The sequence below is a fragment of the Euleptes europaea genome, chromosome 1, assembly GCF_029931775.1.
Source record: "Euleptes europaea isolate rEulEur1 chromosome 1, rEulEur1.hap1, whole genome shotgun sequence".
NCBI lineage: Eukaryota > Metazoa > Chordata > Lepidosauria > Squamata > Sphaerodactylidae > Euleptes > Euleptes europaea.
The window spans coordinates 146,749,160-146,763,690 of NC_079312.1; the positions used below are offsets into that span (position 1 = coordinate 146,749,160).

The 14,531-nt window shown below is 40.4% G+C and overlaps 1 protein-coding gene across 1 annotated transcript; it reads left to right on the top strand.

Moving 5' to 3' along the window:
- Positions 1-1,279: 1,279 nt before the first annotated feature.
- SPRYD4 (SPRY domain containing 4) lies at positions 1,280-14,034 on the top strand. Its single transcript, XM_056848890.1, has 2 exons — positions 1,280-1,316; positions 13,460-14,034. The coding sequence occupies exons 1-2, from the start codon at positions 1,280-1,282 to the stop codon at positions 14,005-14,007; spliced, it is 585 nt and encodes a 194-aa protein (XP_056704868.1). The 3' UTR covers positions 14,008-14,034.
- The last annotated feature ends 497 nt before the right edge of the window (positions 14,035-14,531 follow it).

The following is a 14,531-nucleotide window of genomic DNA, read 5'->3' on the forward strand; positions in this document are numbered from 1 at the left end:
CTTGGGGGGCTGTCATCCCCATCCCAGAAAACGTCTGGGGGTCCCAGCGTCTTTCAATCCCCTTGGGGGGCTGTCATCCCCACCCCAGAACACCTCTGGGGGTCCCAGGCCTGGCATCCCCACCTCAGAACATTTCTTGGGGTCCCAGGGGCTTTCAATCCCCTTGGGGGGCTGTCATCCCCACCCCAGAACACTTCTGGGGTCCCAGGGGCTTTCAATCTCCTTGGGGGGCTGTCATCATCACCCCAGAACACCTCTGGGGGTCCCAGGGGCTTTCATCCCCACTTCAGAATACTTCTGGGGGTCCCAGGGTCTTTCAATCCCCTTGGGGGGTTTCATCCCCACCCCAGAACACTTCTGGGGGTCCCAGGGGCTTTCAACCCCATCCCAGAACACGTCTGGGGGTCCCAGGGGCTTTCAACCCCATCCCAGAACACGTCTGGGGGTCCCAGGGGCTTTCAATCCCCTTGGGGGGCTGGCATCCCCATCCCAGAACACTTCTGGGGTCCCAGGGGCTTTCAATCTCCTTGGGGGGCTGTCATCATCACCCCAGAACACCTCTGGGGGTCCCAGGGGCTTTCATCCCCACTTCAGAACACTTCTGGGGGTCCCAGGGTCTTTCAATCCCCTTGGGGGGCTGTCATCCCCACCCCCAGAACCCCTCTGGGGGTCCCAGGCGCTGGCATCCCCACCTCAGAACAGTTCTGGGGGTCCAAAGGGCTTTCAATCCCCTTGGGGGGCTGTCATCCCCATCCCAGAAAACGTCTGGGGGTCCCAGGGGCTGTTAGAGACCTTACTGGGAAATCCATTCCACATTTTCTTTGCAACTCTTTTTGTGCTGTAACGTATTTCAAGGGAGCCCATGCAAGTCAACCGACACTCCCGGCTCCCATGATCTTCAACGGGCTGGCCGTCCTCTCCCGCTGCTTCCAATGGGCTGGCTTGTCACGCGTTTTAGTGCATCTCGCTCGCTCCCCCGCCGGCCGCAGCCACGCGCTGCCCCAAGAGAACAAAATGACGGCTTCCCTTTGCCGCTTCTACACAGCTCCTCTCTAAAATGGCTTCGCTGGGAGAGAGGAATGGCTTTCTGAGAACAGCACACCCTATGACAAGATGGCAGCCCCGTTCACTGGAAAGTTTGTTTGACTTCCGAGTGCGGAAACCAGTCCAAAGCATAAGGACGACCCGGCCCGCCCTTTCCCCAGGATGGCGGCCGCAGCCCTTCTTAGGCGGCTCTTCGTAAGGCGTAATTACGTCATAAGGCTGCGCGATTCCCAAGATGGCGGCGCCCACGCCGAGAGCTTTGAGGCGGGGAGGTTGGGGCGCGTTTAGTGCCGGAAAGTGTTTCTTAGGCATAGAGCCGCGGAGAGGTAGGACTCTTTGGTACTTAGTAAAGGGGAGCATCTGTCACGCAAAGGCTGCTGCGGCAGAAATATGCAACCGATATCTCTGTGCTTGCCTCTACGTTTCTCTATTTCTCCGTGGTATCCCTTGGACGTCTCCCCTGGCCCGTTTGTTTTTAACGGGGGAACTGCCCGTTGAGAATAGGCAAAATTTAAGTACCCCATACTGGGAAGAGCAGCACCTGTTGAATTTCTGACTGCTGCGGTTACACGAGCTCTGCCAAGGTCCTGATCCTTAATTTTGCTTCTTTAAGTATTCTGATTTAAAAACTACCCGTTTGTTGTTCCATGATGTGCTTCATTTGCCAGTGAGAGAGTGAGGTTGTCCTCTCTCTTGTCTGTGCCTAACGTGTACTTCGGAATGATCCAGCAATTTATTTGTTGTTTTTAAAATTATTTAGCAAATTTTACTCATTTAATAATTAAAAAATAATTAAACAGTAACCGTATGACAGGCAGAAATATATTAAGTGCAGCTTTTCTTATAATACTATGTTAGCATATTTTGAAGTATGCTTGGAAAGGCTAACCTGGTCTTAACTGGGTTTACTCTGAAATATTTAATTGACTTTAATGAGATTGAATAAGTAAGTCTGATTAGCATTTAAACTATATTTGCCGGATAAATTGAAAAAATGTACACGGACTTTTAACACTTCCAGAATTCTTGTGTGAGACCTGCCTACTACCAAAATTGAGGCTTATACATGGTAGGCCCAGTATCTCAACTCCTTTTTTCACCTAATGTAGATTAGAAGTGTGCAAAGTGTATCTTGCTTGCAAGCCCCTTTCTTTGCCTGTCAAGTTGTTGAATAGTTGTGTTTCTGCAAAAGGTATGGAGAGATTCTGCCTGTGAGCATACAACATAGCTACCGGAACAGTTCTCTCTTTTGAGTTTGGTTTAAACACAGTTGAACTTTATATGTTTTGCTGCTGCTTATAATTTACTTATACTTAGTGATCTCCTGCAAAGGACTCTCTCTAGGTGAAAGTTTCTGGAGGGTAAAACCCAGTTAGAAATGCCACAACCTCCCTTGAGCCTTATTTAATAGCAAGGTTTGTTTGGATGTCCCAAGATCTTGTTCACACCCAGAAGTGTATCCCCCAACCAGTATGTGTGTCCCTCATTTTTATTACCCAGATGTACCCGGATTGTTATATCCTTTCTTATAGATAGAAAATTTGATCGCTAAGCCCCAGTCTTTTGGAATGTGTGCTGTTCTATCTATGTATGTAAAGAGGTTAGCCAGAATTGGTGCCCACCAGTCTATGTTAGATTTTAACATCTCTGCAGGGATATAATCTCTGCCAGGTGCTTTCCCATTTTTTAACTGCAGAATCTGTTGGGAGTCCAACTCTGCTAAAAATGCAAGGTCCAATAAATTCCTGACTTGTGTTGCTGACAACTTCCTATTCCAGAAAGTGGACAGGAAAACAAGGGGATCTGCTATCTTAGATTTGATTCTCACCAACAGGGAAGAACTGGTTGATGAAGTTAAAGTAGAAGGCACCCTGGGTAGTAGTGACCATGTAATCTTGGAATTTACAATCTTGGGGAAAGGAAAAACTGTATGTAGTCAGACATATAGGTTGGACATTAGGAGAGGAAATTTTTAACAAGCTTAAACGTATCCTGGGTAGAATCCCATGGTCAGAAATACTTAAGGAGAAGAGAGTTCAAGAAGGGTGGTGGTTTCTTAAAAATGAAAGACTGAAGGCACAATCACAAACCATTCCTATGAGAAGGGAAAATGGGAGGAACCTAAAGAGGCCAGGGTGGCTCCATAAACGGCTTTTGAAAGATTTGAGAAATAAAAAAGACTCATTGAGGGAGTGGAATAGAATCATAGAGTTGGAAGGGACCATCAGGGTCATCTAGTCCAACCCCCTGCACAATGCAGGAAATTCACAACTACCTCTCCCCCACACACACACCCGTGATCCCTACTCCATGCCCAGAAGATGGCCAAGATGCCCTCCCTCTCTTCATTTGTTTAAGGTCATAGAATCAGCATTGCTGACAGATGGCCATCCAACCTCTTCTTAAAAACCTCCAGAGAAGGAGAGCTTATCACCTCCCGAGGATGTCTGTTCCATCTCCAGGTTTTTAAGAAGAGGTTGGATGGCCATCTGTCAGCAATGCTGATTCTATGACCTTAGCCAGATGATGAGAGGGAGGGCATCTTGGCCATCTTCTGGAGTAGGGGTCACTGGGTGTGTGTGGCGGAGGTAGTTGTGAATTTCCTGCATTGTGCAGGGGGTTGGACCCTGGTAGTCCCTTCCAACTCTATGATTCTATAATCAGCTTTTTAACTTCCCCTGGTGTCACTGGTGTCCATTGTGTAGTGCTATCGAGCTGGATGTTTTGATAGCTCAGTAAATGGTAGTCACAATATAAGGTGGCAAAATGTCGCTCCCATACATCTGCAGGGATAGTATTTGCCATTGATTTGCATACCCGGCCAGGTACAGATGAGATTAAATTCCAGAATCTCACATTATCATTATTTTCCACCTCTTTAATAAGAGCATGCCAGTTCTTTAGGACCTCTTCTCTCTCTTTTTTTAATCTCAACAGGGCTTTATATTCTCTTTTACATTCCAATACATTTATCTTTGTGATATGGTTTTGAGTTATTTTGGAAATTCCTTTAGATCTCTATAAGTTTTTTCTTAGTATTTACACAATCCTGATCAAACCCCTTTCAAGGACTTGAGATGATAGGGTCATTGTTGGGTCTTGATATGAGGGGTTTGAGACTTTGTATAAGTTCCTCATAGTGATTTAAGTATATAGCCTCATCATCTGGCCCAGTTATTAATGTATGGTAGATCATTCTTCCATAATCTGAATCTGCCCGTAAGGCAAACCTTTCATTAAGTTGGCATCCCCATTTGACTTTCTTCCTCCCCACTTCTACAGAGTCATCAAGTTGATTCTGGTGGTATTTTATTTGTGGGTCTCCAATATCCCACCAAAGCGTAAGGGGAAGGTGGTCACTCTCTGGTCTAACCTCTACTGAAAAATTCATGATTTTAGGAAATAAATGCTGAGAAACTAGAATGTAATCAATAGTAGATAGTTTTATACCAGACCAGAAAGTAAACTGTCCAGGACAGTCCCCTGGTACTGATCCATTAAAAATAGCTAGATCTAATTTATATGCTGTTTGTGCTAAGCATGGTCTGGCAAAATTTGCCACTGGATCTAATGAATTTCAGTCGATGCTTCAACTGCTCTCAAGGAGTCACCGAGATTTGATACTTAATAACCACTACAAGACACCACTCAAAGTTGAAGACGAGCCTTTGAGACTGATGAAGGAAATACCTGCAAGATTGCTGAGGAAGAGGAAGGATTTTATGGAGATTGTTCAACGGTTAAGATTCAGCGGAATTCAGTTCAGATGGGAATATCCACAAGGCATTTCTTTCACTTTTAAGGCTAAAAGGTTCAGGTTTACAGAATTGGATAAGGCTGAACAGTTTTTACAAAGATATGATGCAGATTTGGCTAAACATATCAAGCCAAGTAAACAAGTTACAACCAGAGAATCTACAGAAGAAGAAAAGGCATCTGAAGCAACTGGAGGTGGAGACCTACCAATAGACTCATCAGAGGAGTCTCAAATTGATGATACTGATGGCTGAATAAAGAAAATGGGGGTGGGAAGGGGGGCAGTATGAGATAAGGATGATAATTTTGATTTTGGAAGGTTAATGGATCTAACTGAATTTTGATATGTTACAGGTTTTATCTTGGAATATTAACGGACTGAACTCTCCCAATAAAAGGAGGAAAATATTTCACCATCTACAAAAAACTAATGCTAATATTATTTGTTTACAGGAAACGCATATACTCCCAAAGGATATATTTAGATTGGAACAATCAAGGTTGGGTACACTCTTCACGGCATGTAATGAAAATAAAAAAACTAATGGAATAGCTATGTATTTACCTTTATCATTAGAACCAAAAGTTATTTACCAAGATATAGAGGGAAGAGTTTTGTTGGTGGAAATAATATGTGGCTTTCAGAAGTTATTACTTGTGGGAATATATGCCCCTAACACTAACGGAAAAGCATTTTATGATAAATTAGCAACGTTATTAGCTGAATATGCTACAGAAAAAATGATATGGATGGGGGATTTTAACGGAGTAAAGGTTCCTAAGATAGATAGATCCGGGGAAAAGAAAAAAGCAATTAACAAGGTAAATTACCAGGGATTTTTGATGTTCTTATAGATCAATGGGATATGTTTGATGTCTGGAGACTGACAAATGGTAATAAGAAGGGATACACTTTTTTTTCACAGAGACATCTTACACATTCCAGGATAGACATGTTATGGCTTTTGAAAGGTTTAATAGAGAGATCAGAAGATCCAGAGATTTTGCCTAGGGTGTTGTCAGATCATAATGCGGTATCAGTAAAAATTAAAATAGGAGATAGAAGATATAAACCCTGGAGAATTAACGATTTTCTTTTAAAAAATACTAAAATAGTGGATAAATTGAAGTTGGAGGTACAGAACTATTTTAAGGAAAATACAGATAAGGGTACTCGGGAAGACATAGTTTGGGATGCCGGTAAGGCAGTAGTTAGAGGATTATTAATTCAACAAAATACAAGATGGTATAAGGAAAGGGAGAAAAAGAAAAAATATATATTAGATGAAATAAAACAAGGGGAAAGATATTTTAGTAGATCGCAGGATAAAGTATCTAAACAGGAACAGCAGGATAAGATTAGAAAATGGCAACAGCAATATGAATTTTTAATTGCGGAAGAAATCGAACAGAAAGTTATGTATAACAAACAAAGTTTTTTTGAACATGCTAATAAACCGGGTAAAATGTTAGCATGGCAACTTAAACATAAAGATAAAAAAGTACCAATAACTCAAATTAAAAGGAAGGATAAGATAACAAGAGTTAAAGATGAGATAGTAAATACATTTGTGGAATTTTATACAAATCTATATAGAAAAAATGTAGACTTAGAGACAGAAATGGATGCATATCTTACTAAATGGGATTGGGGGGAAATAACACAGGAAAATAAAGATTTGCTGGATTCTCCAATAACTAAAGAGGAACTGGAGGAAGCAATAAGTAAAAGTAAACCAAATAAATCTCCTGGACCAGATGGTTTTACCGCATCTTATTATAAAATATTTAAAGATCAGTTAATTCCCTCTCTAATGGAAGTGATGAATTTAGGATTGACAAAAGGTATTATTCCTCAAACATGGAAACAAGCAAATATAGCACTAATACCAAAGGCAAACTCTGATATATTGGAAGTTAAAAACTATAGACCGATTTAATTGTTAAATATTGATTATAAATTATTTGTTGCAATTTTAGCTACTAGATTAAAAAGGGTATTAAATCAATTAAGACATGAAGACCAGGCAGGATTCTTACCAGGAAGACTGATTAGTCAGAATGTAAGGGTGATAATAGATCTTTTAGAATATGCGGAACAAGATACAACACCGATAGCTTTGATATTTTTGGATGCGGAAAAAGCATTTGATAATGTTAGTTGGCAGTTTATGATTAAGGTATTAGACTTCATGGATTTTGGTGAGAATTTTAAAACTGCTATAAAAGGTGTATATACTCAACAAACAGCTAATTTGATTATAAATGGGTCATTATCACCGAAGATTGAAATTCAAAGGGGAATGAGACAGGGATGTCCTCTTTTCCCTTTGCTGTTTATTTTAGTAGTAGAATTATTATTGAATAATCTTAGAAAAACTGATGATGTAGTTGGTGTACGAATAGGGAGAAATCATTATAAAGTTAAAGCATATGCGGATGATTTAGTATGTTTTTTGATTGATCCGATTGAACAAATTGACAGATGGAATAAAATTTTAGAGGTTTACGGAACGCTTTCAGGTTTTAAAATTAATAAAATTAAAACTAAGATATTGGTTAAAAATATGACTCTCTCACAACAATGAATACTAATTAAAAAGACGGGATTTAATATAGAACATAAAGTTAAATATTTAGGTATATGGATATCAAATAATAATCTTAATTTATTTCAATATAATTATCTAAATCAATGGCAACAGATAAAAAAAGATTTGATAAGTTGGGGAAAAGTGCCGTTATCACTGTGGGGAAGAATCTCAGTAATCAAAATGATGTTATTACCTAAAATGCTTTTCTTGTTTCAAAACCTACCAATAGTGAAAGGTGTACAGATATTTGAAGATTGGAAGAAAGATATTATGAGGTTTCTTTGGAGTAAAGAAAGACATAGGATTGCATATAATAATTTAATAGAGTTGAAGGAAACAGGAGGATTGGGATTGCCAGATTTGAAAATGTATTATCAAGCAGCTTGCTTCACCTGGATTAAAAATTGGATTCTCTTAGAGAACACGAAGTTACTAGAATTAGAAGGATTCAAACTGTGATTTGGGTGGCATGCTTACTTATGGTATGAGAAGGAGAAAGTAAATAAAGAATTCCCATATTATCAGGAAAAAATTTATTACAAATATAGAATAAATATAAAGCTTCTTTTGAAAATAAAACTCCTGGTTGGATTAACCCCATAGAAGCATTTATGAGAAGAGGAGCACATTTAAATTTGGATTGTAATAATTATAGAGAAATGATAGAATATAAAGATGGGATATGGGTGTTGAAATCACGTGAAGAACTTAAGATTAACGATTGGTTTATGTACTATAAATTAAGGGATGTTTTTAGTAAAGATAACAGGTTGGGTTTTAACCAAACCAAATCTAAATTTGAGATTATATTATCTAACGGTAATAAAGGATTGATAGGAAGGATTTATAAAGCACTTATAGAAACAAATTTAGAACAGGAAAGGATTAAACCAGTGATGGTGAAATGGATGAGAGATTTAGGTTATAATATAGATTTGGAGATATGGGAAAACTTGTGGGAAAAGGAGTTTAAATTCACTATTGCGAATGAAATAAGAGAAAATTTATATAAAATGTTTTATACATGGTACACAACCCCAGTACTACTAAGTAAAATGAAAAAAGAAGATAAGGCTCTTTGTTGGAAATGCGGTATAGATACAGGTACATTCATGCACGCTTGGTGGTTTTGTAAAAAAATTAGGAGGTTTTGGCGATTAGTTTTGAATGAAACTAATAATTTGATTAAACTAAAAATTAAGAAAGATCCCACCTTTTGCTTACTGGGTATTCCAAAAAAAGATTTAGATGAACGTGACAGAGTCATATGTCAATATAGTTTTGCAGCAGCAAGAATTACAATTGCTAAAAAATGGAAGCAAACAAATAAACCTTCAATTAAAGAGTGGAGAGAAAAACTATGGATGTATATGCGGATGGCCAAAATCACAGATTCTTTACATGGTAAAGATATGGATGAATTTAAATACACATGGTCAAAGGCCGCCACATATTGGGATAAATTGGCAAAAACGGATTTTAAAAGTATAGTTAATGAATTATAGTTCAATGTGATTTTTAAATTAATGATTATAATAATAGAGTTTTATATATTGTCATAACACCTCGCCAGAAGTCCAATGGTGAAGGGCACAGTGGTGGGGGGTGGGCTTTTGGGTTTTAGGGCACTATAGGGTTTATAAAGAGAAAAGAATATTTTATTAGCGGTGAATCAGTGCTCTGTATATGTTTTTATGTATTTTATGTTTTTTGTTGTTGTATTATGATTTTATTACTATTATAATTTTTTTCTTTTTTTGTTTGTACGTTTTATTATGAAAAGCAATAAAAAAATTAAAATAATAATAATGAATTCCAGTCATTATCGTGCTGATCCCTTTCACCCTCAGCAAAACAGATTCCATATTTGTTGGGCAGAATGTCATCGTTATGTCCCACCCACAATCAACATGGCGGTGGGGCCCCATCATATTTTAGCCATAGTGATCATTCACAGTTTATCTTGATTTCAGTAAGGCTTTTGGTAAGGTTCCACATGATATTCTTGTTGACAAGCTGGTAAAATGTAGTTGAGATCCTGCTACTTGGATTTGGAATTGGTTGACATTTAGGTTTGCAAAATCAAATATCTAATTATAAACACATGAACACATACCGAAGCTGCCTTATACTGAATCAGACCCTTGGTCCATCGAAGTCAGTATTGTCTACTCAGACTGGCAGCGGCTCTCCAGGGTCTCAAGCAGAGGTCTTTCACATCACTTACTTGCCTAGTCCCTTTAACTGGAGATGCTGGGGATTGAACCTGAGACCTTCTGCATGCCAAGCAGATGCTCTACCACTGAGCCACGGCCCCTCCCAGGATGGGGAAGACTTGTTTTGGTAGTAGCACATATGAAAAGGATCTAGGGGCTTAACAGATCATACATTAAACAAGTCAGCAGCGTAGTGCGGTAGGTAAAAAAGCAAATGCAATTTTGGGCTACAGCATCAGAAGTATAGTGTCACGATCACACAAAATGATAGCATCACTTTGCTCTGGTTAGGTATCACTTGGAGTACTGTGTTCAGTTTTGGGCACCACAATTTAAGAAGGATGTTGATGAGCTTGAACATGTCCAGAGGAAGGTGAAAAAGAGTGAAAGGTCTGGAGACTTAAGTCCCATGAGGAAAGGTTGAAAGAGCTGGATGTGCTTTTTCTGGAGAGGAGCTGATTCAGAGGTGATGTGATAACCATCTTCAAGAATTTGAATTGCTATCTATCATATAGATCAGGGGTCGGCAAACTCATTAGTCAAAAGAGTCAAATATCAACAGTACAACGATTGAGATTTCTTTTGAGAGCCAAATTTCTTAAACTTAAACTATATAGGTAGGTACACTGTTTATTAACTTAATAAACTTTAATTAAAGTTTTAAGTCTTAATTAAACTATAGGTACACTGAATAAAACTTGATATCATACTTAATAGTGATCTTATTTATTGATAAAAATTAAATTGTAAGTCCCTGCCATTTTCCCCTCCCCGTCCGGAGTCCTCGTCTGGAGGCCTGGTCTACCACCATAAAAGCCTATTGGTAGACCTGGCTTCCGGCTGAGTCCCATTGGGAGGCCAGGTCTACCCATTGGCTTTCTTGGCAGTAGACCTGGTCTCCGGAGGCCCATAGAAGCCAATTGGTAGACCTGGCCTTGGAAGGGGGACTTTTTCCCCTCCTCGGAGTCCAGGTCTACCGCCAAGAAAGCCAGTGGGTAGACATGGCCTCCCAATAGGACTCAGCCGGAGGCCAGGTCTACCAAAGGAAGCCCACACCACCCAACAGTTGAGCGGGCGCAAGAGCAGGGGCTCCGAACCAAGTTTGGAGAGCCGCACTCAACGGGCCAAAGAGCCACATTCGGCTCTGGAGCCGCAGTTTTGAGACCCCTGATATAGATGATAGAGCGGAGTTGTTTTCTGGTTGCCCCAAAAGGTAGGACCAGAAGCAACAGGCTGAAATTAAATAGAGTTTTAAGCTAAACATTAGGAAGAACTTTGTGACAGAGCAGTTCCTCAGTGGCATAGGCTTCCTTGGGAGGTGGTGGGCTCTCCTTTGGAGATTTTTAAGCAGAGGCTAGATGGCCACCTGATAGCAGTGCTCATTCTCACTATGAATTTAGGCAGATTATGAGAGGGAGGGCAGGTGGGGATGAGCCATTGCTTGGGTATTGTGGCCCTTTTTTATATGCCCAGGGTAATACCGACTGCCACTCTGGTCAGGAAGGAATTTCCCTTCAGGCCTGATTGGCCCAGGGATCCTAGAGGTTTTTTTACCTTCCTCTGGGCATAGAAAAGAGGTCACTGGGGGAGTGGCAAGGGTGGGGGAAAGGTAGCTGTGAATTTCCTGCATTATGCGGTGGGTTGGACTGGATGGACCTTGGGATCCCTTCCAGCTCTATGTTTCTGAAATATAGACTTTAGCCAATGCAAAGCCTAATACATTACAGTCTAATTGCAGTCATTTCTGGTGCTTACAATCTTTTACATTGTTTTTCATGGTCTGGTTCCCCCCTCCTTGAAGCTAAACACAGAATTCCAAATTCATAAAGAGGAAGAAGTTTTATCAGGTCAACTCCCACTCCTGCATCCTCCACTGTGGGATTCTCAAGCATTAGTTCTCCTTCTAAGATGTTTTTCCAGGGTTTTCTGCAAAATATGGGGACGAGGGAACTAGATCAGTTTTGTAATATTGCTGCAGTCTGTACTCAGTTCAGTGCCTTCTTTATTTCCCCCCTGAGATAATAGGCAGAACATACGGTAGTCAGATGTGGTTTCTTAATCTGATCAGTACTTTTGTACTCAAGTATCTTCTGCAACATTATAAATTCCTGGTAAAATTGAGGTACTTTGTTTTGTGATATGCTAGCAAAATTTATGCTCCATTACTTACAAGTTAGCATGGACAGTTTTTATTTTTTATTTACATTAGTTGTAGTCCACCTTTCTCATAGAGATTCAAGGTGGATTACACATAGGTCATTTATACATGGGAGTTTTACCTGAGGCTTGTTGCTCACTGGACCCACACTTTCCATTTGGGTATCTCTGCACCAGCAGTCTCCAAACTCAAATCAAATCCTGCCCCTTTAAATGCTGTTTTGTAATTGGCTTACTTCGCAGTGCTCTCTGTGAGAGAAAATTCCTCCCTTCAAAATCCAATTGCCGCATAAAAAAGCATTATAAGAACAAAAAACGGACCAATCTGAAAGGAAGGGGAGGAATTCAAGCCTCGGTTTTAAAAAGCCCTTCTTCTGTTCAGAAAGAGCTCCGAAGAAGGAGGAAGTATTTGAATCCCCACCTCTTTACGTGCTGCTTTGTGATTGGCTGTGAGAGAAAGGAAGCTTCTATGTCCAGTGCTTTAGTTTCTGCATGGAGATTTCAGGCAGGTTAAGCTCAGGGGAAAGGGAAGAGTCAAGTTAACAGAGAAATGGGAAGACTCAGACATTGCAAGGGCTGGCAGCAAGGTCATTTCTAATGGACGGAAAACTCATGCAGAACTCCAAGGAACAACCGAGACAGACGGGACTAACGTGAGTCTAAGTACCCATGCATAAATGACCATAGTGAGTCAGTACAATCAACAAAATGGGACATTCAGTAACCAATGCATTAGGATTTTAGAAGTCTGGAACCACCAGAAAGAACTGAAGCATAGCATAAGTATTAACATGACACATTAAGTGGTACATAAATCACACAATAGGGTACTACTTACAAGAAGCTATATGTAGCAGTATAGACCACATTCCCAATCATTTATCCAAGTAAGTTTGTGAACCATTTTGTTCAGTGCAACCCTGTTAACCCTATTACAGTTCTGAGGATTGTTATGTCTATCTTCTAACACTTTCACTGATTTCCTCAGAGCCTTGTCCAGTTCATTAAAGTATCAGTTAGTGTGTAACTCCCATGCCTATGAATACTGATTCCAAGTAGAACACAATTATTGGTTCCTCTGTTTTGCCATTTCTGCATCTACCCACGTAAAGGTTGCATTATCTGCTTAGTATTTTAGAAAAGGAATAATTCCAGAACACCACTGTATTAGAGCTACAACACAATCATAGGCTTGTTTCAACTAGTTGGGCAGTAGATTTTTCTAAAAAGAGCTAATTTTTAAAAAAATATGAAAGTTTACAATAACCATAGGTGGCATTCCTCTTCTTCATACACAAAATAATGCTTCTTTTTATATGACCCCTGCTGTGACATGTGGATGCATAATAACAAAAATAAAGTACTCTTTTTCTTCAGAACTATTATTATTTATATGCAGAATATCAAATCTGCTGCTGTTACTTTACTAAACAGCCAACCCTACTCTATTCTTCAAACTGAGTCTCATCTATCTGCAGCATTTATGACATATACAACAGTTTCCCCTGTTATAGGTAGGTTATTGCAGCTAGTAAATTACACCTGCAGTTACCTCTTAGTATAAAAGTCAGTGTTTAAATATAATGTAGGCAAAATCCCAGCTGATCATAGAGTAAAACACTTATGTTAACCTTCTACATTCTCTTCCAAAGTGAGGTGGAACCACAACACTTTTTTTTCTTTTTCTTGCAGAGATCAGTTTTAAACTAGATGAAAGAACAGCCCACAGCAGCTTGGATCTGTTCAAAAAGGATACCAGTGTTATTTACCGCATTGTTGGGATTGACCCCACCAAAGTTCCTCAGAACATCGAACGCTTCACGGATTGGGCTGTAGTACTGGGGGATACTGCTGTGTCTAGTGGACGCCATTACTGGGAAGTGACAGTCAAACGGTCGCATCAGTTTCGCATTGGAGTGGCTGATCTGGATATCTCCCGGGAAGGCTGCATTGGGGTGGATAATCACTCTTGGGTCTTTGCCTATGCTCACCGCATGTGGAGTGCCATGCTCGCCAATAAGACCACTCCCATCAGTAACATTGGCCACCCAGAGAGAGTGGGTGTGCTGCTGGACTATGACAGCAAGAAACTCAGCTTGGTTGATGTAAGCAAACTTGAACTCATCCATAGCATTCCTGCTGAGTTCCAGGGCCCTGTGGTACCTGCGTTTGCCCTCTGGGATGGCGAGTTGCTAACTCATTCGGGCCTTGATGTACCTAAGAAACTCAGTGGGAACTGAAAACCTCTGAAGCCCAGTGACATTTGTTCAGATTAGATTCTTCACTTGGGAGGGCAGACTTTTCAGAGCAGTGCAGGGAAAAGGGAACCTCTTCTCCATATCTTGCTGTATTTGCAACTGTTGATTTTCACTGCCCAGACTGCTGGCATGTTAGCAAAGTAAGTCCTTTGGATTGCAGGTTGAAGCCTATCCCTGTTTTGAAATGAAATGAGATTTCACTTAAATGCTCAATGATAGAACCACAAGTCAGTTTTCTGCCTTTGCTGTCTTGTCTCCTGTGGTGCATGAAGTTTGCCATCTACAGAATCAGGACACATTCGGCTTAGGTTAGCTCTCGGGTTTGTCTACACAAAGAATATGCTTGGATGAAAGCTGGCCCACAATTATTTGAAAGAAGCAGTTTGTTTCAAGATAGGTAGTATACATAGCATTATGAGCCACATCCTTTGATGCCTGTATCCCAGGCCCCAGATCTTTTGTTGAGGCCCCCCTTGCTTGTTGGGAGCAGCTGTCTAATCTTTCTG